This window comes from Artibeus jamaicensis, unplaced genomic scaffold (genome assembly GCF_021234435.1).
Source record: "Artibeus jamaicensis isolate MK-2021 breed Jamaican fruit bat unplaced genomic scaffold, CSHL_Jam_final contig_466, whole genome shotgun sequence".
Classification (NCBI taxonomy): Eukaryota; Metazoa; Chordata; class Mammalia; order Chiroptera; family Phyllostomidae; genus Artibeus; species Artibeus jamaicensis.
In genome coordinates, this window is record NW_026521844.1 from 21,666,311 (window position 1) to 21,692,053 (window position 25,743).

At 36.5% G+C, this 25,743-nt stretch overlaps 1 protein-coding gene across 5 annotated transcripts in view; it reads left to right on the forward strand.

Annotated features, from left to right (window-relative positions):
- Positions 1 to 25,743, forward strand: part of FGF12 (fibroblast growth factor 12) — a 529,784-nt gene that overhangs the window by 313,630 nt on the left and 190,411 nt on the right. For all 5 annotated transcript variants that reach the window (XM_053667219.1, XM_053667217.1, XM_037158498.2 and 2 more), the window contains one exon: positions 9,500 to 9,610. In XM_053667219.1, coding sequence (XP_053523194.1) covers positions 9,500 to 9,610 — 111 coding nt within the window. The remainder of the gene's footprint in view (positions 1 to 9,499; positions 9,611 to 25,743) is intronic.

Consider the following 25,743-nt stretch of genomic DNA (forward strand, 5'->3'; position numbering starts at 1 on the left):
GGACTCTGTTGCAACTACTCATCTCTGTTGTTGTAGCATCAAAGTAGCCAGTGCATGAATGAATGGGCCTGGCTGTGCTCCAATAAAACTTTATTTACAAAATTGGCAGCAGTAGGGCTGGAGTTTGCCAATTTCTGGTCTGGAGGAAAGTTCCTCAGAAAGGCTCTAATCCTATGGTTCCTAATCTTTTCAAGTATTAGGATTACTTTGCATTTGCTGTTCCCTGCCCCTGGCCTGCTATTCTTTGACATGTCCCCTGTGTCTGGCTCCCTCTCTTCATTCAGGTCTCTGTGATGCCATCGTCTAACTACTCTGCCCACAGTAGCACAGGCATCCCTCTGTACTCTTATCTATTTTCATTGCCTCAGTTTTTATCAAAGCACTTATACTAAGCCTGTATTATATACTAGTTATTATCTGTTTACTTTCTGTCTCTCCTAATAGAATGTAAGCCTGCATTCTTACATTCAGAGAATGTGTTGCTCTCTGTTTTATTCAGTGGTGTGCTCTGGCTGATTAAGCTTGCCTCTTCCCAGCTCCAACTCTGCTTTCAGTGATGCCAAGTAGTAGTTTTAAATCAGCCGTGGTGGGTGTGTTTGCATCATGGGAATGAGTCCCATGGGAATCTGGTTGGAGGCATTCTTTTCCACCCTCCTTCCCTCTCTCTTTCTTTTTTTCTTTTTCTTTCTTTGACAGCTAGTTTAATAGCACACCACTGAGCCCCTGTGCCTAGAGGAATAATATCCACAAAGGCAGTGTTCAGTAAATACCTGTTTTTTGAATAAAATGTGCTATTACTGTCTGTTGGTTGAAAAAATGCTCAGATAGATGCAATTATTAGTACTTTACAAAGATTTCTATGGCTCCTCGTGGGTGAGTAACTGCTGGTGGTACCTGTCACCTGTATTTGATGGATGCAGAGACTGAGGTCTCAGACAGGAAGGGACTGTCTTTGCTCCACATCGTAGATTCCACTGGGCCAGGTGACCAGTCTACTGCCTTATGTGTTCTGTTCCTCATGGTGCTCCTTTCCGTATGTCCACTGCAGTCTATTGGATGAACGAAGGGCCTCAGGCCTACGTCTCTTTTTCTAAACAACATGTATTTTTAATGAATTCCTACAGAAAAAGGAATTTCTTTTGGAGTGTATTCAAAAGCCCAGAGAAGTTCTGTCTTCTTTCAAATGTCTTACTGTATCCCATTTCTCTTGATTTGTCTGGGGCTTTGATTTATGGGATGTAAATGTGCTATTGTTTATATCCTTAAGCCAGAAATGTATCTGTGTATGGACAGTTTTTAACCCTAACAGTCTAATTTTGAAATTTGCTGCTGCTGAGGCCCCAGTAGCAATTGACAGGAATTCCTGGGTCAGCCTCCGCCATCTCCGTCCCTTTAAGTGGGCAACATTAAACCTTTATTCTGAGGCCCTTTGTCAGCCCACAGAGGCCAATCAGAACACCTCATCAGGTTACTCCACGTTCATGTTCAGGAGTTCCAAAGAACTTGGTATTTTTAGGAGGCCTGGTTAACATCTTTACAGTTCTCTGTCCTAAACACAAACTGAAAGTCCTAAACACAAACTGAAAGCCAGAAAAGTGAACTTGTATTCAGTGGGCCATCTGGTTTATCCTAAAGCTTTTCAGAACCTCAGCGTTGGAGAGTACCTTGCACGGTCTTGCAGAACGCCTTGGCCTTGGGAGACACCCATGTGTTTCCCAGCTCTTCTGACCTGTAGTGTTCCTGCTTTTTCCTGTTTGCTCCTGTCAAGTGGTAGAGAACCCACACTTTCCTTAGAGAGCTTGTTCTCTCTTTAAGTACAATTTACAGAAATTTCTGTTTTACCTGCCTTCCGGTAACTTTCACGCTTTGGCCCTAGTTGTGTTCTTACATAGCCACATGGGTCAAATTGGCTTCGTCTTCTGTCTGCCCCCAAGAAAGTGGGGACAGCTTGCATACGCTCTGAGCCTTCCCTTTGGGCTGCTTACACACTGTTCCTTCAGTCTTCATATGAGAGACCTTAGTAGCCTCTTCATTTGGCTCTCTTTCCTCTGGACAAGTTCCAATTTTGCCAATGTTCTTCTTAAAGTGACCAAACAGTGCTGGAGAGTTGCTAGGACCATAGACTTTTAAGCTAGATCTTTCTCTTCATTTCTTCACTCGTTCTGCAACCTTGGGTAAGTGATATAGCTTTTCTGAGTCTCAATAATCTCATTTGAAAGATGAAAAAAAGTACCTTGTACATTCAGTTGTAAAACTGTAGTAAAATCATCAGGGGAGTGTACAAAGTAGATATACGGGTTCAAAATATGGTCTTTCTTTTCATAATAAGTACTACTATCCTCTGGATATGGCTTCCATCAGAAAGTTTGGATCACTGCTACCTTTTTTATTTTAGATTGGAGTTCACATGGGGGCATTTTCTCTAAGTTTGGGTGCAGTACTGCACAGGTTCCTAGAATCCTTTTTGTTTATCTCCGTCACACTCCAATAACTCATGCGCAACTGGGTGCTCCTCCCCCTCCTCTCTTCTCTGCCTTGTTTCTCCATAACCCCCAGCTTGCACAGGATACCCATTATATCTTCACACTCACTGTGAGCCTCAGTTTTTCTGTTTTCTAAGTCTTCGATGTGGATGCTGAAAGGTATTTTGATGAAGAAAGATACTGGTTTTCAAGGTACTTTTCAATTTTATTTTATTTTGTGCAATCTAGTATTCATCCCCAGATGTGATCAGGGCCCAATAGGTCCAGCTCTGTTCTGGGTTTCCATTGTGCAACCGGGTGACTGCCCCACAGCACTACCCTTTAAGCCAGCAGAAATGTCTGGAAAGCTGCTTCTGGTCTCAGCCTTTTTAAAGTGATGTTGAATTCAAACATTCCTTTGAAATTGCCTTGTCCTTCTCAGAGGAAGCAGTGCTGAATATGAGTTCTTATCCTTTTTAAATTTTTTAATTATAGTTTACATTCAATGTTATTTTATATTAGTTTCAGATATGCAGAGCAGTGGTTAGATAGTTACACGATTTACAAAGTGATCCCCCTGATTGTTGTAATTCCCACCTGGCACCACATATATTGTAGTGTTAAAATATTATTAACTGTATGTCCTATGCTATACTTTACATCTCATGACTATTTTGTAACTACCAATCTGTACTTCTCAATCTCTTCTTTTTCATCCAGTTGCCTGACACTCCTCCCATCCGACAGACATCTGTTTTCTGTGTTTATCAATTTGTTTCTTTTCTGTGCATTTATTATGTTCTTCAGATGCCATGCACAAGTGAAATCATGCTATTTATCTTTGTATGTTTGATTTATTTCACTTAGCATAATATTCTTTAGGATTATCCAGGCTGTCACAAATGCTAAGATTTCATTCTTCTTTATGGCCAAGTAATATTCCATTGTGTGTGTATATATAGCACCTCTTTGTCCATTCATCAGTTGATAGTCACTTGAGTTGCTTCCGTATCATGACTGTTATAAACAATGCTGCAATAAACATAGGGGTGCATATATATCTTTGAATTAGTGTTTCAGATTTCTTCAGATATATACTGGAAGTGGGATTACTGATTCCTAAGATAGTTCTATTCTTAATATTTTGAGGAACTTCCATATTGCTTGCCATAGTGGTTGCACCAGTTTCCAATTCTACCAACAGTGGGCGAGGGTTACTTTTCTCTGCATCCTCATCGGCACTTGTTTGTGATTTATTACTAATAGCCATTCTAATGGGTGTAAGGTAATATCTTACTGTGAATTTAATTAGCATTTTTCTGATGTTTAGTGCGGATCATTTTTATATATCTTTTCATATGTCTTTCATATGGCCACATCTCTACGTCCTCTTTGAAGAAGTATCTATTCAGGTCCTTTGCCCAGTTTTACATTGAATTGTAAGATTTTTTAAAAAATATTTATTTATTTATTTATTTTCAGAGAGGGGAAGAGAGGGAGAAAGTGAGGTAGAGAAACATCAATGTGTGATTGCCTCTCACATGGCCCTCACTGGGGATCTGGCTGGAAACCTAGGCATGTGCCCTGACTGGGAATCGAACTCATGACTCTTTGATTCGTAGCCCGTGCTCTATCCACTGAGCTACACCAGCCAGGGCTTCTTTTTTGAATTGTAAGATTTTTGATGTTAAATTATATGAGTTCTTTATACATTTTAGATAGTAACCCCTTATCAGATATATCATTGGCAAATACCTTCTTTTATTCAGTAGATTGTCTTTTCGATTTGTTGATGGTTTCCTTTGCTGTGCAAAGCTTTTTGGTTTGATCTAGTCCCATTTGTTTATTTATTTATTTATTATTTATTTATTTTATTTTTCTCAAGAAGTTATATCAGAAAAAATTTTACTAAGAGATATGTTAGAGAAGTTACTGCCTATGTTTTCTTTTAGGAGGTTTTTTTTTTTATTTTGAGTCTTACATTTAAGTCTTTAATCCATTTTTAGCTTATTCTTCTATATGATGGAAAAAGGTAGTCTAGTATTATCTGTCTGGTTTTCCCAACACCATTTATTGAATAGACTGCCTTTACACCATTGCATGTTCTGGCCTCCTTCATCATGGATTAGTTGACCATATAATAAAGGATTTATTTCTGGGGCCCTATTCTGTTCCATTGATCTCTGTGTCTCTTTTTATGCTAGGACCATGCTATTTTGATTATTATGCCCTTGTTGTATAATAATTTGTTGTATAGCATGATGCTTTCAACTTTGTTCTTCTTTCTCAAGATTGCTGTGGCAATCTGGGGTCTTTTGTGGTTCCATATAAATTTTAGATTATTTGTTTTAGTCTATGAAAAAAGTCATTGGTATTTTTATATGGCTGTCATTGAATCTATAGATTACTATGGATAGTATGAACATTTTAACAATGTTAATTTTTCTTAACCATGAACACAGTATGTGCTTCAATTTATTTTTTATCTTCTTTAATTTCTTCCTTTAATGTCTTATACTCTTACGTGTATAGGTCTTTTACCTCTTTGGTCAAATTTGTCCCTAGGGCTTTTCTTTTTTGTATACTTTAAATAGATTGTTTCTTTATCTTTCTGATAGTTCAATATTGGTGTATAAAAATTGCAATTAATTTATAAATATTAATTTTGCATTCTCCTACTTTATTGAAATCATGTATCAGTTCTAGTCATTATTTACTAGCATCTTTAGGGTTCTCTTGTGCAGTATCATGCTATCTGCAAATAATGACAGTTTTACTTCTTTCTTCCTAGTTTGAACACATTTTCATTTTTTTTCTTGTCTGATTGCTGTGGCTAGGACTTCTAATACTATGAGTTCTTACCTTTTTTTTCTCACCCATTTTATTTGAGGATAAAATATCTTACTAGCTTTTATGGCTTTTTAAAATTTTACATTGGTTTTATATTTACAGGAAAGTTAAGGTAGTACACAGAATCCCCTATATTCTTCACCATTTTTCTTTTTCATATTAGCATCTTACATTAGGTTGGTACCACATCATATCAAGGGTACATACTGTCAACATGATTTATGACTGTTGATGTTAACATTGATCACGTGACTGAGGTAGTGTTTTACTTGTCAGATTTCTCTGCTGTAAAGTTACTCCCCTCCCTTCCACCCTCTTTTTACATTGTATTCTTAGGAAGGAAGTCACTAATCAATGGTTAGGTACAACCAATCAATGGTTATTTCTTAGTCATCTGAGTATTCAAGGTGGATATTTATGATAGCAGTCTTTTCTTCACCAGTTTATCAGGGCCCAGAATTCTTCCGTTTTGCTGACATCCCATAGAGCTTCTTCATCTAAATCCAGCCAATGTTAAGGAAAAAAATTGAAGGAGAATGTTTGCTTTTAAAATCTATGGCCTGAAAATGGCTCACATAACTTTCACTTAAATTCCCTGTGACACTTAATTCATCTGACAAAACCTAACTGCAAGGGGGGCTAGGACATATGGTCTAGCTGGGTGCCTAAGAAAAAGAAGAAATTAATTTGGGAGACAAACTAACAGTATTTGCTGTACCACTTCAGAATTCAAAAGGTACCAGGTCACTCCCCACCCATCTAATAATACAGCTACTGACTAATTTTTTAAAATAATGAAAAAACATAATTTTAGAATCCAGGAGAATTGTATAAATTAAAAAATCTTAATAAAACTTTTATTTCATTGACCCTATTTTTCTAATTCCGCTGTTAACCTGTGAACATTTGTTGAGAGCAGTCACTTACCTGGACATCAGCATTGAGAATTTCTGCCATAGATTACACTTATTCCAGACTGTATCATTCCCAGAGTCTACCATGCCGGTTTTTTGTGCATCTCTTCATTGTTTTTATGTCTGGAATGTCCTTTCATCCCTTCTCTATTTATTTTACTTTATTTTATTTTTTGCCTGTGAAAATTCTACTCACTCTTCAGGTGACAGATGAGGTGCTTGAGACAGGATTATTCCCTTTCTCCTCGGTGCCATCATGTCACATCACTTCTATCCATCATTTAAGAGTCACCCCGCACTAGTATTATATATAAATATGTTTCATGCATCACACCGGGTCCTCTCTGAGGACAGCCACGTTTTATTAATCTACTAGATCCCTATGCATTGTCTGACAAATAAAAAGCATGTTTGTTGAATGCATGCAGGAGACTAGATGTGTCAAATTTGGTCTCACTTTGACCTTCTTCCTTTACTATACAACAAAACATGTCCCCCCCAGTTATAAAATTTGTTCCTCAAGTATGGTTATTAAGCCTTCATAGAAAAGGTGATCTTGAGCTGAGCTTAGAAAGGTTGGTATGGTTTGACAGAGGAGATTAAGGGTACAGACCTGTCAGGCAGGCGATACTGTTTTCTATGACACATCCTATGTTCAGGACACTTGTTCAATGGATGGATAGGTCTCCTTTGAAAGATCTGTAGTGCAAGACATTCACTTTCATTGATCATCACATAATTAGAACTCAAACTTGGAGCTTGTTCTGGTATTGCTCTTGGGCTGTGGGGGATGGTATAAAAGCCTAATGCTCATTATCTTGAGCAGGAGTAACCAACCTGAATTCCCAGGGCTCCAGTGGTGGGGGTGGGGTGCAGAGAGCTTCACCATAGCAAAAGAAGTGTTTAATTACAGCTACAGAAGAGGATCATGAAAAAACAAACAATCATTTGCAGGCATTAATGACTCATTACCCACCAAAATATAAGTTCTTAAAGCGACCTTATCAAGCTGATTAGAAAGAAAACATGAATTACAAAACAGTTGTCCCTTTCATTCTATCCTTCTCTAGCTTCTACTCCTTACCTTCTGTTTACTTCAGTGACTTTACAATCTCATTATTTTATTAAAGCAGAAATCAGAAGGCATAGAGTCTGTTTGAGGAAGGCTCCTTTTATGTCACGTTTCCTTGATTTTCATGGTTGAAAAATTAAATCTTAATTAGGATTTATAATCATATGGGGTTTTGCCATTCATACTATTACACATATTATTTATTTTAAATTCTCAATGATTACAGTTAACATAGGAATAATTTTTTTTCCATTATATAGATGTGGAAAGTGAGGCTTAGATGTTAAATGACTTTCTCAGGACCACTTGGCAACCATGGCGTAAAGCTGAGTTTTCTGGTTGCACATCACGAGCTATGTGTGCCATTGCAGGACCTGCATGTCAGTTATTTAGCCTCATGGCAGAGGCACTTGTGTTCTCATTTCCCCCGATTATGAAAGTGATTCTCACTTACGATCTCCAAGTCTTTATGGAGAAGGTGACCTTGAGCTGAGCCTGGAAAAGTTGGTAAGGTTTGATAGCTGGGGTGCAGGACATGTTTTTGGTAAGTTTAGCTATCCCCACACTCTTCAAACATGTCCCTAGTATGTCAGATCGAGTGGGGACCCTTAGAAGCAACATGTTGAAGATGCATCCATTCATCGATTTCTTCCACCACTTGGGGCAGAGGATTCTAATGTACTCAAAGTCAATAGTGACTCATGGGAGGGACCTAAAGTTCATTTAGTTTAACTTCTAGATATTATTGATGAGGAAATTAAGGCACACAAATTAAATAAATTGAATTTAACTTACAAAGGTAATTATAGTTATCAATCAGAATGCCAAATTCTTAGTTTAGTTTTTTTGTAAGCCTCCTTCCTCATTCCCAATTTTATGGCATCTTTTCTGCTTCTTAGGATTGCTTTGAAAAAGACATGTTTATATAGATAGGCATTGCCTCATATCCTTAAATATACATGATCAAGTCATATGTACAAAAGGCTAACCATAGACAAATGTTGTAGGGAACAGATCCATTCCCAGCGAGTTAATTTCATTGAATCCCTAACTAGAATTTTTATTTAGACCTGAACATGAGTAAATGTGTCCAGCCTAATACACAGTGCCTAGCATGTTGCTTGACAGAAAAATAGATTCAGAGTGAAAATTGATTGCAAACATGGGTAAAGGGGTGAAATGGACTGTCAGTTGTAATTCAGTGATTTTCCTTTTGAGGGTAACATATTGCTACTTCACCAATCATATAATTTTTATCTTTGTCTCAGTTTTTATCATGAAAAGCATATTTTTGTTCTCATTTTTATGAAATATTTAGGGCTATCAATGCACTAGAATAGTGTAATTTATGCTCAGCACTGAAGTAAAAACAAAGATTGTAACAATACTATTGAAAATAGCTGTTTCTGGAAGCCATCATCCCAATGAGAAAGCTTTAAATATTTACTTTAGCCAATGTACAAAAAAATCAAATGTGGTATACAAAGTTCAGTTTGATGGTAGTAGTAAGCAGGGAGTTTTTAAAAGCTGAGGACCACTTCTATTTTGAAACAGACAGGCATGGAGGAATTGATTTATTTCAGGGCTGGAAAAGTGACTTTTAGTATTGGGGCTCCTCTCCGGAGAGGCATTTACTGAAGGTAAAGTCTGTTTCCACATTTCCAGTGACAACTAATGACCATCAGTTTTGCTCTTTCCTGTGGTCCTCATCCAAGTCATTCTTTCTGGCTGAACTTGACCAGAATTTCAAAACCCAGAAGTTTCTGATAGATAGTTGACATTCAGCAGAAATTGAAGTCTTCCAAGGGCTGATTATCACTGCTGGAAGCTTCAGCATTACAGTGGCAGTTTGGTCTAAACGGTGATTCTGGAATGGGACCATAAACTTTCAGTCAGACACTAGATACACGAGAGAGAGAGAGAAATAATTCACTTTTAGTATGCCTCTGTATTCTGCTAACCATAATTAGCTTTTATTTATTTACACTTGGTTTATTGCTGCATAGTATTATGGCTCTGTTTCTTAAAGGAAAACGAAAGTGAAGATATGGTACTGAAAGGCCCCCTTTCCAAATACTTATTTTAATCTTTAAGCCATCGACATTTATGCATTTACTTAGAAGATGTTTCTGACAATTTGCAAGTGTGCATTTTTATAAACAAAATACAAGTGTGAATAATCATTTCTTTTTGTTTTTCAGAACCCCAGCTGAAAGGAATCGTGACAAGGTTATTCAGCCAGCAGGGATATTTCCTGCAGATGCACCCAGATGGCACCATTGATGGGACCAAGGACGAAAACAGCGACTACAGTAAGGAACTTTAGAGTCTTGCAGTACAATTACAGTGAAATGTTTGCCCAGTCTATCGTAGACTTAACCATGGCCAGGATGCCTCTTAAACTATTTAACTACAAGTAAACTGGTGTCTTTTCCTTTATTTTTATTGCTATGATTCCCAATAGCTCAGAGACAATAAGGGAGCAATGTTATGTACTATTTGAAAAGTTAGGGGGCTTGAAGTTCATTTGGTTACAGGACAAGAATAGCCTTCCATCCCAGTATCAGTGGTCAAGGTGATGAGAAGTATTCGTAGGAACAAGGCACAGACTTTACAGTATAAGATGCTGTTTTTAATCCTAGGACTAAATGGTAAAAATGTTAAACTAATTCATAGAGCACCATTTCTGGTAGACCAAAATTGCTTCTTAAGGTAAACATTGAATGCATACATATGCATATTATATATTATTTTATTTGGATTTAGAAAAAATTGTTGGTTTTAAAAGAAAAAATATAGTAAAATAGTATGATGTACCAAAAGGTAGATTGCATAAGGTCATCTAAGAAGCCTAGTATTTTATGGTGAAATACCCTTTCAACGAAAAACAAAGATGTGTGGAAAGATATACAATTCCTAAAGTGTGAAAATGTTCTAGTCCACCCCTTCTAAATTATTCTTTGTTCATTTAATATTACACATTACAAAATATAAATTACAGTAAAGAAAAGATTGTATTATGAAGAATTTCATTTCAGTTTTCTGCAAAGTAGTTGATTAGCTTATTGTGATTTACATTGTTGGTTTGCGTTTGTGGGAATGTATTCTTTAAATGATTCACATTTTCAACTGAGTACAGAGAATGAGGACGGTTTTCCGTCCATGTAGGGTTTCCATTTTCACAACTGCACATGAATGTGGATTTAGTAAAGCAACAAGTATAGATGGAGAGAACCAGGGAAATTGCTAAGCTGTGTCACCCGTGCTGTCTTTCAGGAATCTCTTGGTTTATTTTTCTATAAAATGAGGTTTCTGGAGATAATAACATTAATATCATCTAGCACCATCCACCTCTTCTTAAAAGAAAAAGATTCAAAAATTATAAATTGATGACAATAGGTTCAATCCCCAAGTCAGCCAAGTGGCCATACTCAGTTCCATAGGAGGCAACTGTAAGTCAGACCGCTGCCTGGCGGATACGTGGAGTGCGTCATGGGGCTGTGGGAGAAGGCTGGGGTGAGGTGTGGGGTCATCTACGGCAAATCCTTTCTTCGCTGTTGTTGGAAATATAACTGCCGGTGCCTTCTCTGCTGACACTGAGTCCATGGCTAGTGTAAATCCATGCTCACATATATGTGCATAAATGATACACAAATTCTTACATATGAGGGGTGACAAATTAGGTTTGCAGTTGTTCACATAGGAAATAATGCAATATTAATAAATAATAATATAAGAATAAACTCCGAGTTTTATGTACTCCTGACCATAAACCTACTTTTGTTCCACCCTGTATGTATAACAAAAAATATTTTTATGCATAATAGCATTGTTGTAACACACATGTATACATTGAGGGTGATATATCTTGTCAAATACTTTTCAAGACTGTCTAAATTTACAAATTTAAAATATCTTATTTTTATTAAGATGACCTACTACACACACTTCTTGACATTTTGGTATTAAAAATAGTTGAGTTGTACAAAACAATAAGGCTAGGATAAAATCATCCGGGTATCTAACCTTTGACCTCACATCCAGTCGAAGCTGTCTGCCCCTTTCCAGCCTGTGTGTGTTGCCTCAGGCGGAGTCCTGCTTTCCCTCAGTACCAGGCGGGAGATCTCTCCGGCATTAGGTTTATGTCCATGGTCTTTTAAAAACACGTCTTCACATGTGTACACTTAAATCGTTCATACTATTTCTGAATGTTTTGAAATATTTTACAAGGGAAGGCATTACTATACTTAAATTTCACATACTTTCCCCCCACTATTATGGTTATTGGATGCATTATGGTTATATATATGCTTTATATTCATTATTTTCATTTATGTAGAGTAACCCAGTGCACGAATATACTCCATGTATTTACTCATTCTGTTTTTGGTGGATAATCATCGTTTCTATTTTAGGGCAATTACCAACAGTACTGCCAAGATATTTCTTATGAAATTACACATTTCACCTTGGCTCTCTTTATTCTGATACCCTACTTTTTTTTTCTATTCATAGCTCTAATCACTTCCTGACATATATATTTTTTTGCTGTTTGTTTATTTCTGATCTTTCTCCCAGGAGAATGTAAGTTCCGAGAATGAAGAGATTTTGTTCTGATCTTTGATATATCTTTAGAACCTAGAATGATCTCTGATATATAGTAAGCGCTCAACAAAAATGGAACAAGTGAATGAATGTCTCATTGTGTGACTATGCAAAAGTTGATGTAGGTCATTGGCTAAATACTCTTCCTGCCCATGTATTTTTTACCCTTTTCTTCTGAAATAACTTTAGGCTTCTGAAAAATTACAAAGTAATACAGGGAATTCCTGTGTACTTTTCACCAAATCCCTCTCATTTATGTAAAAACAGTATAATTGTCAAAAGCAGGGAACTAATATTGGTACAATACTGTTAACTGAACTTAGAATCTCTTTAGATTTCACCAGTTTTTTGACTAATGTACTTTTTTATGGTAACCCCTTCCAATATTTTCATCAAAATTTTTTCAATGAAAACAAATAATTTTTATTTATACATTTTCTGAGTGGGGATTTAAAACATCAGAGGAGGATTTAAATTCTACTCAATATTTTAATAGAAAATTATAAGCCTCTAAGATGTTAAAATGCCTCTTCTTTTTACACTTGGAGTGGGTAGGCGTAAAAGCATATAATTGTTTGAAAAAAATCTTGTTACTATGAGCATCTGTCAGAATTGTACTGTTTGGTTCACTAGACATTATTAGGTCCAACCAACCTCACAATGCTATCTTGCATAGAATAGATAAAGACACCTGTTCTTTTGTTCCTGAAGAAAAAACTAATTACATGTAATTGAGCACAAAAACAAATGGGTTTGTCAGCAGCAACAGATAAGAATCTCTGCAAATGTAATGATAACAAAAGATGCAAAACTGTTGGAACTGTGACCAAAAAAGAAAAAAAAAGAAAGAAAAAGACAATTGCAGTGTGTAGAGTATTAATAGGAATATTTTACATAAAATTAGAAAGGTAATTATTCTGCTCAGCTAGTTACTAGAGGAGAAGATGCATTTGAAGAGGTCAACATGCTGGGGTGGAAACAATTAAGATATTATAACCAAATGCATTGTTCTCTTCCTCTGAGCAAAAAATAGGAAGAGTCATTTGATGGGGAATGAATTGCCTGATAAATTAGCCCAATAGTCAACTGTTGGGACTATTAGACTATTGAGAGTATTAGACTATTAGGAGATAGTCAAGCAGATGCTATACTGGCACATAGACCTGATATTTTAAAAATCATCTCTATGTTATGTGAGCTGCAAATAGTTTAACTGTTTGTTGCTTATCTCTAAAATTTTTTGCCATGCTTTATTTACTTAATTTAATTTTATTTAAAATATGCTTTTGTGCCTTTTTTCTATCTAGAAAGGCATTGCTCATTCCTAGATTACTTAAATTTTTTCCATGTTTTGTTTTAGTAAAGTAGTTTACAAGAGAAACCCTCTGGTGTCAGACGAGGAAGGGGATGGTGGTGGTTGGCATAGTCTCAGAGTTCAGTGACTGTTAAGGTCTCCTTCAGTTCTGAGATTGTTTTAAAAATTATTTTGAATAGGTAAGATAAGTACATGGTATAAAGTTGTGAAGGCACAAAAGGATTTACAGTTGATCAAGAGCAAAACTGTCCCCAAGAGCCAGAAGCTGGCCTGGTACCCTCATCAGATCTAGCTGTGGTTCTGTTGGGTAGAAACAATTTCACAGGACATTCAGATCAGACAAGGCCACTGTGATGCAGATGGATAAAGACAAAAACAAAACCCCTCTGTAACTATATCTGAACGCACACAACAATAAGGACATTGTCCAAACTACAAAAGATTGCAGTATTTCTTTATCTGGCTCATATGAGTGGCTGCTCCTTCTTCACCAGCTACAGCTTTAACCTTGCACCGTTCTTGCCTTATAAATAAGAATCATCAAGATACCCAGTTACGAGGTTACACACCCACTTCCTTAGGGCTTCCAATTGAAGTAAATCCATATTTCTTGGAACCTCTCTACTAATCACATAACACTGACCAAATCCTTTAAGTCCTTTCTTGTAACTTTTTCTAAGGCATTCGAATTCTGCCATGTTGTGTATTTTTCCTCTTTGCTTTGGGTTCATCAATCCTAAATTTGTTCAACTACACAAGTGTTTCTATGAGTGGAAAGCACTGATGTAATCAAAAGCAATTTTCTGCCCCTCTCTTTTCTTCAACCTGGTCACATTTCTTTGTATTCTTCCACATTCAGTCTATGCAATTAGCAACATATAAATACTATTTTATCTATGTCTGTGTAGCATATACCATGTTCAACACCTAAATGTTGTATCTTTAAGATTTTTCCATATTAGTACATGTTTCAGTGGGACAATTTTAAAACCTAATTTCCTGTTGAGGAACATTTCCATTCTTTCTAATGTTTTGCTAATGTGAACAATGCCATAAAGAATAACTTGTACATAAGTCATTTTGCATGCGTGCAAGTATATTTATAGGATGAATTCTTAGAAGTGAAATTGCTGAGTCAAGTAAATGTGCTTTTATAATTTCGAAACATGTCTGCTCTTTGTCATGCAAATTCACATGGAGAATATCTCCTACTTTACTCTCTAGTCAACAAAATGTGTTATCAAACTTTTGGTTCTCTGTTGCCAAAAACCATTAATTTTTCTTATCATTAATTAGATTGAACACTTGTACATCTATTTTAAGAGCTATCTGTACTTTAACAAAATGTCTGTGTATATCTGTTTCTATAAAATGTCTTTTTTTTCATTTCTAGGACATCTCTTTATATTTTAAAAGATTAGTTCTGCCCCAACTGGTATGGCTCACTTGGTTGGGTGTCACGCTGCAAAGCCAACAGTCACTGATTTCATTCCAGTCGGGGTATGTGCCTGGGTTGCAGGCCTGGTCCCCATTTGGGGTGCATAAGACAGGCAACTGATCAATGTTTCTCTCCCTCTCTTTCTCCTTCCCTTCACCAATCTCTAAAAATAAATAAAATAAAAAAATCAATTCTGTTATGTGAGTTGCTAATATTTTCACTCTTTTTGTTGCTTGTCTCTAAATTTCTTGCCATGCTTTATTTACTTTTTATTAAAAACATACTTTTATGCCCTCAGATTTTTATTCCTATTTGGAAAGACTTTGCTTATTCTAAGATTATTTCAAAACTTTTCCCATGTTTTGTTTTAATATTGTTTCATCTTTATACTTAATGTTTCACTAATTTGGAATTTATTTCTTGAGATTTAAAAAAATTTAGTTATTTTTCAAGTACAGTATTCTGTCTATTTCTCCCATCCCAGCCCCCCCACCCCGCCCCATGCTCCCCACCTCCCTCCCATTTCCAACCCCCTTAGTTCTCGTCCCTGTGTCCTTCCTATTTGTTCCTCCAAATCCCTCCCCTTTTTCCCCCTTAAATTCCCTTCCCTCTCCCCTCTGGTCACTGTCCCCTTGTTCTCTATTTCAGTGTCTTTGTTTTTATTCTGCTTGCTTGTTTGTTTTGTTGTTTAGCTTCCTGTTAAAGGTGAGATCATATGGTATTTGTCTTTCAACACCTGGCCTATTTCACTCAGCATAATGCTTTCCAGTTCCATCCATGTTGTTGCAAAGGGTAGTAAATTCTAGGCCTCTAATATTTTGAGTTCCTAACCACTGATTACAAGCACAAATGCATTTTTTTAGCTTTTATGAATATGTTGAATTCTTCATGAGTTTAGCAGAAAGAAGATATTTTCAAAATGGTCTGCATCCCAGTTGCAGAAATCCAACTGGAAATTTAAAAATGTAGTCATCCAGTTACACTTTCTACACAACACCAAACGTGTGATGTTTTGACACCACCCATCACAAATATACAGATACAGCTGGAGGCCACAGGAGCTCTGCATTGCTATACTATGAAAAGAAACATGATCCAAATGGTTAGTTGGGAAAAATTATCAAGAACTTAAGGAGTGCTGCAAAGAATTATAGAGATGATTTCTCCTCCTAATGAGGGGTCTTTCTGGACATGGGATTCATCTCTCTCACCTAATTAAATGTACACATTATAGTACTAATGGGAAAGTAAGGACTATGCTATATCCAATTATAATTATAGGGATATTATTTTCTTCTAGTGTCATCTGTACTTTAAGAATATGTCCTCAACTGGTAGGTGTGAAATCGCACCTACAAGTTGGATGAAAAAAAAAAAGACATGCATGTGTTATCCTGCTGATTTTCTTTTAAAAAGTTGAATTTATTAGGATGACACTGGTTAATAAAACCATGCAGGATTCAAGTATACAACTCAAGAGAACATCATCTGCACACTGCATTAGTGCTTACCACCCAAAGTCAAGTGTCTTTTTGCCCTTGTTTGTCCCCCCTTTGCTCACTTACACCTCCCCCACCTTCCTTTCCCTCTGGCTATTACCACACTGTTGTTCATGTCTATGTGTCGTGTGTGTGAATATAAATATAAATATAAATATAAATATAAATATAAATATAAATATAAATATAAATATAAATAAATTTGATTAATCCTCTCACCTTTTTACCAGCCCCTTTCCTTCTGACAGCTGTCAATCTGTTCTGTGTATTTATACTTCGGTTTTTATTCTGTATCTTAAGTTATTTTGTTCATTAGAGTATATATCTATCTAAGATTAGATAGTATTTTTCTTTCACTGACTGGGTTATTTCATTGATCATAATTTCCTGGTCTACCCATGCTGTTGCAAAAGGTAATATTTCCTTCTTTTCTTACCTCCTTCTTTTTTATCCACTGTGTGAATGTACCACAGCTTTTTTATCCACTCATCTATTGATGGGCACTTGGGCTAGTTCCAAATCTTCGTTATAGTAAATAATGCTATAGTGAACATAGGGGTGCATATATTTTTTCAAATTAGTGTTTGGATTTTTCTTGGATAAATTCCCAGAGGCGAGATCACTTTTAATTTTTTGGGGACATTCCGTGCTGTCTTCCACAGAGGCTGTATTGGTGTGTCTTCCCACCAGCAGTGCATGAGGCTTCCCTTTCCCCACATTCTCACCAGCACTTGTTCGTTGATTTATTGGTGGTAGCCATTCTGGCACGTAGGAGGCCATAGCTCATTGTTCTTTTCATTCGCATTTCTCTGATGATTAGTGACATTGAGCATTTCTTATATGTCTATTGGTCATGTGTATGTCCTCTTCGGAGAAGTGTCTATTCAGATCCTTTGCCCATTTTTTAATTGGGTTATTTGTTTTCTTGGTGTTGAGTTGTAGATATGTGCAAAAAAAAAAAAAAGAAACTAGACCACTAGCTTACAACATATACACAAGAATGAATTCAAATGAATAAAATACTTAAATATAAGTTGCAAAATTGCCAAAATACTAAAATAAAACATAGGTAGTAATATCTCAGACCCTTCTCGTAGCAATATTTTTCCTGATATATCTCCTTGGGCAAGGGACTCAAAGGAAACAATAAACAAATGGGACTCTACAAACTAAAAAGTTTTTGCACAGCAAAAAAAAATCAACAAAATGAAAAGGCAACCCACTACACAGAGAACTTGCTTATTTTCTTTAGGCAAGATTATTTATATAATCCTCAACATTCTGGTAGATGAAATAATGTTACTCCCTTAGTGGCATATCTTTTCAAAAGCACAATATTCAGCCTTAGGTTATGAATGCAGTTATTTCCTTTTTTTAATGAAGTATTGCCTTTTGATTTTGTTAGCTAAAAGTAAAGTTATGGACATTTGTTAGAAATGTGTTTTTGTTGATTATATTTTAAGTTTACACTGTTCCTTCAAATAATATTTGTGGAAAGCTTGAGCAAGAACCAATTATTTCCTTGAATAGTTTACTCATTCATGTAAAATCAAAAGGGAATTACTCTTCATACTTATTTTTTTCACTTGGCCTCTTACCTTCTTATTGGTCTTATATTTCTTTTCAGTCCTAAGACTTTTCCCCTCATGTGTCCTTCTGGTCAGTAAAGCAAAACATTAGCAATTTTAAATTATTCTCTTTCCTAGTTTCTCTATGACTATTTATGGGCATATTAATAGGCAGTATACATAGTAGTTAAGAATCTTATGGGAGTCATTTAATCAAGTTTATTCCTAGAAACAGCTGAGCACTGAGATTTTCTTTAGTCCATCCTTGCGCTTTGTGAGGTTACCAGCACTTGGCCTTGAGTAAATCACATAAATTATTTCAGATTTATACAATCTCTGATTTTACAAAATGAGAAGACCAGGGAAACTCTAAGGTTTTGGCTTTTCTTTATTTGTATATGTAAGTGAATATATGCTCAGAAAAACTGATTGAAAGATTCCATTTTCATAAATACCATTTGTTCTGAAAAGTATGTTACTGACAGAAAATTTTTGTTTACAAGGAGTTTGTGATGTTTTCAAGGAGTGTATAAAGATCTGGAGAGACATATATAAATGATAGAACCAGAATTTGAATCCAGCCTATCTCATTTGAGAATATGCATCTTTTATTTAATCTATTCACATTTTAGTTCCCTTATTTGTTCAGGGAGAGTAATCACAGTACTTTGATCATAGGGTTGTTCAGTAGAACACGTGGGTTAATTCATGAACAGTGCTAAAAATAATGCCTAAAACACAGTTCATTGTTGGTTGCCGTTTTTGGTTGTTGTTGTTGTTAGTCTATCAGTAGGATTCCTTTTTTGCAGGGAGCTCATATACAGTGGTCATTTTGGGAGAAGTGAAAGTCTTAGTGGTGGCAGCTATTTTAACATGAAGGACTTCAAAGGTCCTTAACCTGGGGTGGGAGGAGGTATTGAAGAGTACTCTAAATTAGCGTTTCATAAAGTGTGCCATCCTCAGACCACTGGACATCCTGAATCAGAATCTCTGGGCTGGAGCTTAGCATGCTGTGTTTCAACAGGCCCTGCAGATGTTTCTGATGCACTGCAGGAGGGATAACTGGTAAGTCTCCTCTGCACCCAGAATTTGGAGTGCTCACATATGCCAGTAAAGGCAATCTCTGCCTTGGGACTGTCATACTTAGTTCTCTGGGTACCTAATTCCTAACAGACCAAGGAAAGCAGGCATATGGAAAAGCATACAGAAATTCAGACTTTTTGGCAACTCAGGCATGGGTGGAGTTTGTTCCAATTCAACTTATTTTCTGGAGAGATTCAGAACTCAATTGCAGACAGGTATGTGATCAAGTATAGGTTTGGGGAATTAAAAAAACATGTGTAATAATAGAAGTCAGCCTATACCACATCGTTTTACATCTTGAAGCTTTTACACTTGCTAATCTCTTTTGCTTAGAATGGCTTCACCCATCTCATCCAAAAGGTAAAGCACTCTTACCCTTCAGAACCCTTCTCAACTCTTATCTCCTTTGTCTGTCTGAGGCCTTCTCCAGCCATCCCCCTCAACTACCATGTCCACACAAAACTCCACGTTAATCACTCATTTTACTCCACAATTCCTTACCTGCATTTACATCCTATTGGAGTATAATATCCTTATTTGCCACTCTGGCTAGCACCGTGATGGACGTTTTCCCAGATCTCAAACTGAAGACCTACACAGGTTTCATTTAGCTGGCACACTTCAGGGGGGGAAATTAGGTATTCAAGCAGTGGATGCCCCTATTTCCGGCCCCCCATCCCCATTTTCCTCTTATCTGCATAGGCCCTGAAGACTTCTGAGTTTGGGATATTTGTAGCTGTCATCCAGTGTTTGTGAAATCAAAATAATGGGATAAAACTCCAAAGGAGAAGTACAAAACACGTAAATATCACCAAATGTAAGTCAGCGTAGCTTGGGCTGTGAGTCAGAAGCCTGGTTTTTAGTCCTGGGCATATCCTCAATTAGCTGTGTGATCTTGTTTCAGTCACATAAGCTTTCTGTTCCTTGGTTTTCTTGTCTTTAAAAGAAGGTGTTTGGAAAAGATTATCTCCAATATTCCAGACAGATCTGAAACTTTGACAGCTGGAAAACACTTGAAATTTTTCCTTTTCAACATATTGCAGAAAAAAAGGGCAAAATTGTGAGAGCAGATGGTACAATAATTTCTGCATTGAATTCCAAAACAGTAGTAAATTCACTCTACATTCAAAATGTATGCAAAATTTGACCACTTTTCAATACCCCTGGGTACCACCACCCAGGCCAAGCTACTTTCATCTTTGGGATTCTGCAGTAGCTTCCTAACTGATCTCATTACTACAGTTTGCAGTAACTTTCCCCTTCAGTCTGTTATTCTCACAGCAGCCAGAGTGACCTAGATAAAACACAGGTCAGATAAACTCACTTCTCTGTTCATTCTCTTTTATCACACATTATTAAGGATGAAAGCCAAACTTCATCCTTTGACCAATGAGCTTTTATATAATCCCACCCATTATCTACCCAGAGAGTTCTCTCTCCTCTTTAGTCTTCTTATTGTTCCTTGAACACACCCTTCTCTTTTTGCAGAATGTTGGTACTAGCTATCCTGTATTCCTGCAGTGTTCTTCCTCCAAATATCGGAATAGCCCCCTCGTTCATCATCTTCATACTCTTGTTCAGAACTGAGGTTTTTTCTCATGCAGGCTTTGTCTGGTTGATCTACATCAACTTCAATCCTCATCTTCAACACTTCACTGTCTCTTTTTCTTGGCTACTTTTTCTTTTTCCCTTCCAAAATGATTACCACTAATACATTTATTTATTTTGTCATATCCTTTCTCCTCTAAAATTCTCCCCATATATGCCACACATTTTACTCATTCAATACTTGTTTATGTTATTTTTTCCCATTGAGTATATCATCCTTAAAAACAATTAATCGCCTTTCACTTTTGAAAAATTTTTCTGATTTCTTTAACTGGAAGCCTTGCTTTTTCCTTGGCATACACAGTACATCTCTTAAGATAATCATGCAGTTTATTTGTATGTATTTATTATATATTTGACTTATTTACATCCTGTGGTATATCCTTCAAGGTATTGACTATGCTTGATTTATCTCTAAGTTGACATGTAATAAAGCCTTACTATTTGATATGGATAAATTAATTCATAGTAGCAATAGTATAATCAGACTACCATTTAAATTGAAAGACTAAAATGGAATAAGCTCCACAGGGGCAGGGAGCTTTGTCTGCATTTTGCACTGTTATATTTCCCTACCTAGGATAGTGCCTGGCACATGTTAGGTATTCAGTATCTGTCGAATAAGTGCATTAAACTGAATCCGTAGAACAACCCCATCAAAAATGAATGAATTTGTGGAACAACATTTAGTTTAAAAGATTAATTCACATTGGGCTACATTTGCATTTTGTTTTGAGATTGACAATTTTAGATAATTCAAAAGCTAGATAAGGAAGTCATTTCCATTATGAAAATAGGAAGAAATTTGAATATGCTTAGTCTGGAAAAATGAACTCTAGCAATAATAGTAAAAGAATATTCTCTTTGACAGCACCAAGTATATCTTCAAAGTGCTATGTGAATATATAGTCATAGTGAAAATTACAGAGACATTGTTTTCTGAAAATCTGTAACTTATTTACTCATAAGAGAGGGAGATGTTTCTTTTTTATTCAACTAGGACCAGCAGCTAAATTTAAGCTTGTGTCGTAGAAAAAAATATATATATATGCACACACACCACACAGGTGCTTTAAAAGTAAAAAAAAAAGTAGGAGAGGGAGGTTCTTGATGTAGTGGTAAAGAGTATTACAGTTGTGAGGAGTTAGAGATGATTAAAAATACCCCCAAAATTGCTTTTTCTGAGCCTCCACTGTATCCATATCCTGTGTTCCTTCCTCAGGTTGTTGCTTGAGAGGTTATAAGATTTGCCTACATTCTTACACTTAATGTAGATAGTAATTAATAGAAATGGTATTTGTCATACGTGGCTGCTTCACATAGGCATTCAGTCTGTAGCTACCAACTGAATAACTAATAAATCATAAATTTATACTCATGTGCACTGGTGTTTTCTAATGACATTCTACCATGAAGTATAAAGAAAGAATTAGCTATGAGGTTTGTGCAGAAGGTATCCAGCCATGTAATATGAAAAATAGAGACATTTATTAAAGAAGATACAAGATACAAGAAACATTGTACATAGGACAATGATTCCTCAGCCCTCTTCAAAGTAGGCACCTTAAAACCTCACAGAGTTCTCCCAATTGCCATCAGCTGCTTCAGTGTATTTTCCAGAATCTCACTGAAATCTCTTCCCTTTCAAAGGTGATTGTAGTTTTGGGAAAAGCCAGAAGTTGTGGGGTGCCAAATATGGGCTGGGTGATGTGATGTTTTGCCAAAAAACTCTGCATGGGACAGGATGCATGAGCAGACATGTTGTTGTGGTAAAGCTGCTAATCACCAGTTGTCCATAGCTGTGGCCTTCTGAATCATCTGAATAGATTCCACAGAGTAATGTTCAAACTCAATGCAAAATTTGATGCTGATTTGTTGCTCTACATGTTCAGTCATTTTGAATGTGACAACCATGCAGTCAACTGTCCTCATCAACTAATACAGTGAAGTCGTCATTGTTCATGCACGCACATCCCAGTCTACTCTCCTTGGCTGCCAGGTTACCGAGGTCCTGCAAACTGTTCTTGTTATATTAACAATGCCTGGACCTTTTTCAGACAGACCTCATACATATTTTCAATGAGGGATTTGGGAAATAAAATGATCACCTATGTGCCAAGCAATTCTTAACCTACGAGTTTGGGGCATATTAGATAATAATAGCTAATGTTTACTGAATACTTTCTAAGAGACTGGTACGAATATGAAAACTTTATGCATTTTACTCATTTAAATGTCATAACAATTCTATATATCAGGTCCAGTAATCATTCTTCTTTTGTAGGTGAGTAAACTTAGGTTCAGGAAGTTTAAATAATTAGCCCATGGTCACACATATTAAATGGTGGACCCAGGGTTTGAACTCAGTGAGTTTATTTGTTCCAGAGCTAATGCATTTACCACTTTCTACTGAGTGAATCCCCAGTTTCTCTTCTCCGGTTAATATTTCCCAGTGCATCATAAATGTGCCCTAAGTTATGCTACTGCATTCGTCCCACAACACTTTCAAAAAGTGTTAAGAAGGGACTGTCATTTACTTATAAAATACTATGGTGGTGTACTTTGGCAATGCTAAACATTAAACTTAGAGAAATTTTCTCCAATATGGTGGATGTATTTAAACTTTAAAATATTTTTTTGAAATAGTAAACCATTTAAAAACAATTTTAAGGATTTCAAGTAATGTGTTTTCCTATTTCACATATCTGACTTGGGAAGTTTGAGGTGTGTAGTATGTGTGCATATATATATATATATATATATATATATATATATATTCATGTATTATTCAGTAGCCTAGATAGAGTGTTACTGAACAAGCGGGCATTCAGCCAAGATTTAGTGAGGGTGCACTTAGAACATCTGCTTTCCTGGCACCGAGACAGAAAGTGGAGCAAACCAATGTCAAAATGCATCTGTACTGCATTATTAAGCCGACTCCATAGTATTATAATTTGATTTTTTTAAGACCCTAAATAGCCCTGGCTGGTGTAGCTCAGTGGATTGAGCGCAGGCCTGCGAACCAGACAATCGCGGTTCAATTCCCAGTCAGGGCACATGCCTGGGTTGCAGACCGGTTCCCTGCAGGCCAGTTCCCAGCAGGGGACCCATGAAAGGCAACCATACATTGATGTTTCTCTCCCTATTTCCTTCCCTTCCCCTCTAAAGATAAATAAATAAAATATTTTAAAAAAAGACCCTAAATAAAGCTTCTCTTTGCTTCCTCTTACTTAGGAATGGACAGAACACATGATTTTTATTGTTCCTTTCGTGTGTACCAGGGGTCAGTGCTGGTAGCTGGGGAAGCACTGTGGTGTGTGAACAGCCCATAGAGTTTTAGTGGCAGTTATGGGTATTATATTTGCATTTCTCAACTTAGCAGCTCTATAAACTTGGGCCAATTGCTTAGCACATTGAAAGCCATAGTTTCTCCTCTGCAATTGAGAATTGTATGTAAAAGCTAAAGTGTACAATATCACATTTACCCTCTGGGAAGGAAATGCTTTGTAAAGTCTAAAGAGGAGAAATCTACACTAGCTGAAATATGATCAAGAGTAATATTAGGGGAAATGTAGGACTTGAGTAGAGCTTTGAAGAATTGTATAATGGGCCTTTTTTTTCAACTTATCTTCAGTTTCAGCATTCTTTTAGGCTCTAGACCCAGCCTTCATATCTTTGGGGAAATTAAATTAAAGTCTGATTGAGACAGGATTAAACCTCACTGCAATGGAATTTTCCTCTGAGAGGGTTGGACTGAATAGAGTTACACATGGTCTGTCCTCACTCCCTTGATCAGGCTAATAATATGAAGCGGGAAAGTGCCATCAAGATGTAAAGGAAGATGGTCTACCTCCCACCTGTATCCCAGTTCTCTGAACAATGGCTCCAAACGTTTTGCACATTAGAATCACTTGAGTGAGTTAGAAGACCTGATGCCCAAGTCTTACTCCAGCTCAATAAAAGCAGAATCTCTGAGGATGGAATCCAAGCCTTGGTATCCTTTTAAAATGAAACAGGTGATTTCAAAGTGCATTTAAATGTAAGAACAGTGATTTCTTTTAAATTACTGCTGCTTATGTTTGAGCGTGCATCAGGATCACCTAGAGAGCTTGTCAAATGATTGATGTGGGGGACTTACTCCAGAGTTTCTTTTTTTAATTTTTAAACATGTTTTATTGATTATGCTATTACAGTTGTCCTAATTTTCCCCCCTTTGTCCACCTCAATCCAGTACCCCCTATTTCTTCCAGCAATCACCCTCCCTTAGTTCATATCCGTGGGTCATGCATTTAAGTTCTTTGGCTTATCCATTTCCTATACTGTTTCTAACACCCCCCTGTCTATTTTGTGCCTACCAATTTGTACTTCTTAGTTCCTGCACTTTTTCCCCCATTCTCCTCTTCTCCCTCTTAACTGATAACACTCCGTGTGATCTCCACATCTATGATTCTGTTTCTGTTTGCTTATTTGCTTAGTTTCTTTTTTTTGATTCCACTGTTGATAGTTGTGAATTTATTGCCATTTTAATGTTCATAGTTTTGATCTTTTTTTTCTTAAATAAGTCCCCTTAACATTTCACATAATAATGGCTTGGTGATGATAAGTTTCTTTATCTTTATCTTGTCTGAGAAGCACTTTATATGCCCTGCCATTCCAGATGATAGCTTTACTAGGTAGAGTAATCTAAGTTGCAGGTCCTTGCTTTTCATCACTTCGAATATTTCTTGCTTGTCCCTTCTAGCCTGCACAGTTTCTTTTGGGAAATCAGCTAACTTTTATAGGAACTGTTTTGTAGATAATTCTCTGCTTTTCTCTTGCTGCTTTTAAGATTCTCTCTATCTTTAACCTTTGGCATTTTAATTATGATGTGTCTTGGAGTGGTCTTTGTGCCATCTTGTCTGGGATTCTCTGTGCTTCCTGGACTTGTATGTTGATTTCCTTCACCAAATTAGTAAAGTTTTATTTTATTATTTTTTCAAATAAGTTTTCAACTTCTTTCTCTTTCTGTTTTCTTCCCCCACATGATTTGAATGTTGGAAAGCTCGGAGTTGTCCCAGAGGCTCCTTTGCCTATCCTTGTTTCTTTGTATTCTTTCTTCTTGTTGTTGTGATTGCATTTTTTCTTTCTTATGTTCCAAATTATTGATCTGATTCTCGGCTTCATCCACTCCCCTGTTGGTTCTCTGTAAATGTGTTTTTTTTAAGGTTTTATTTTTATTTTCACTTAGCGTAACCTTCATTTCTGCCTGGTTGTTTTTATGCCACTGAAGTACTCAATAAGTTTCTTGAGCATCCTAATAACCAGTGTTTTGAACTCTATCTTTAATAGT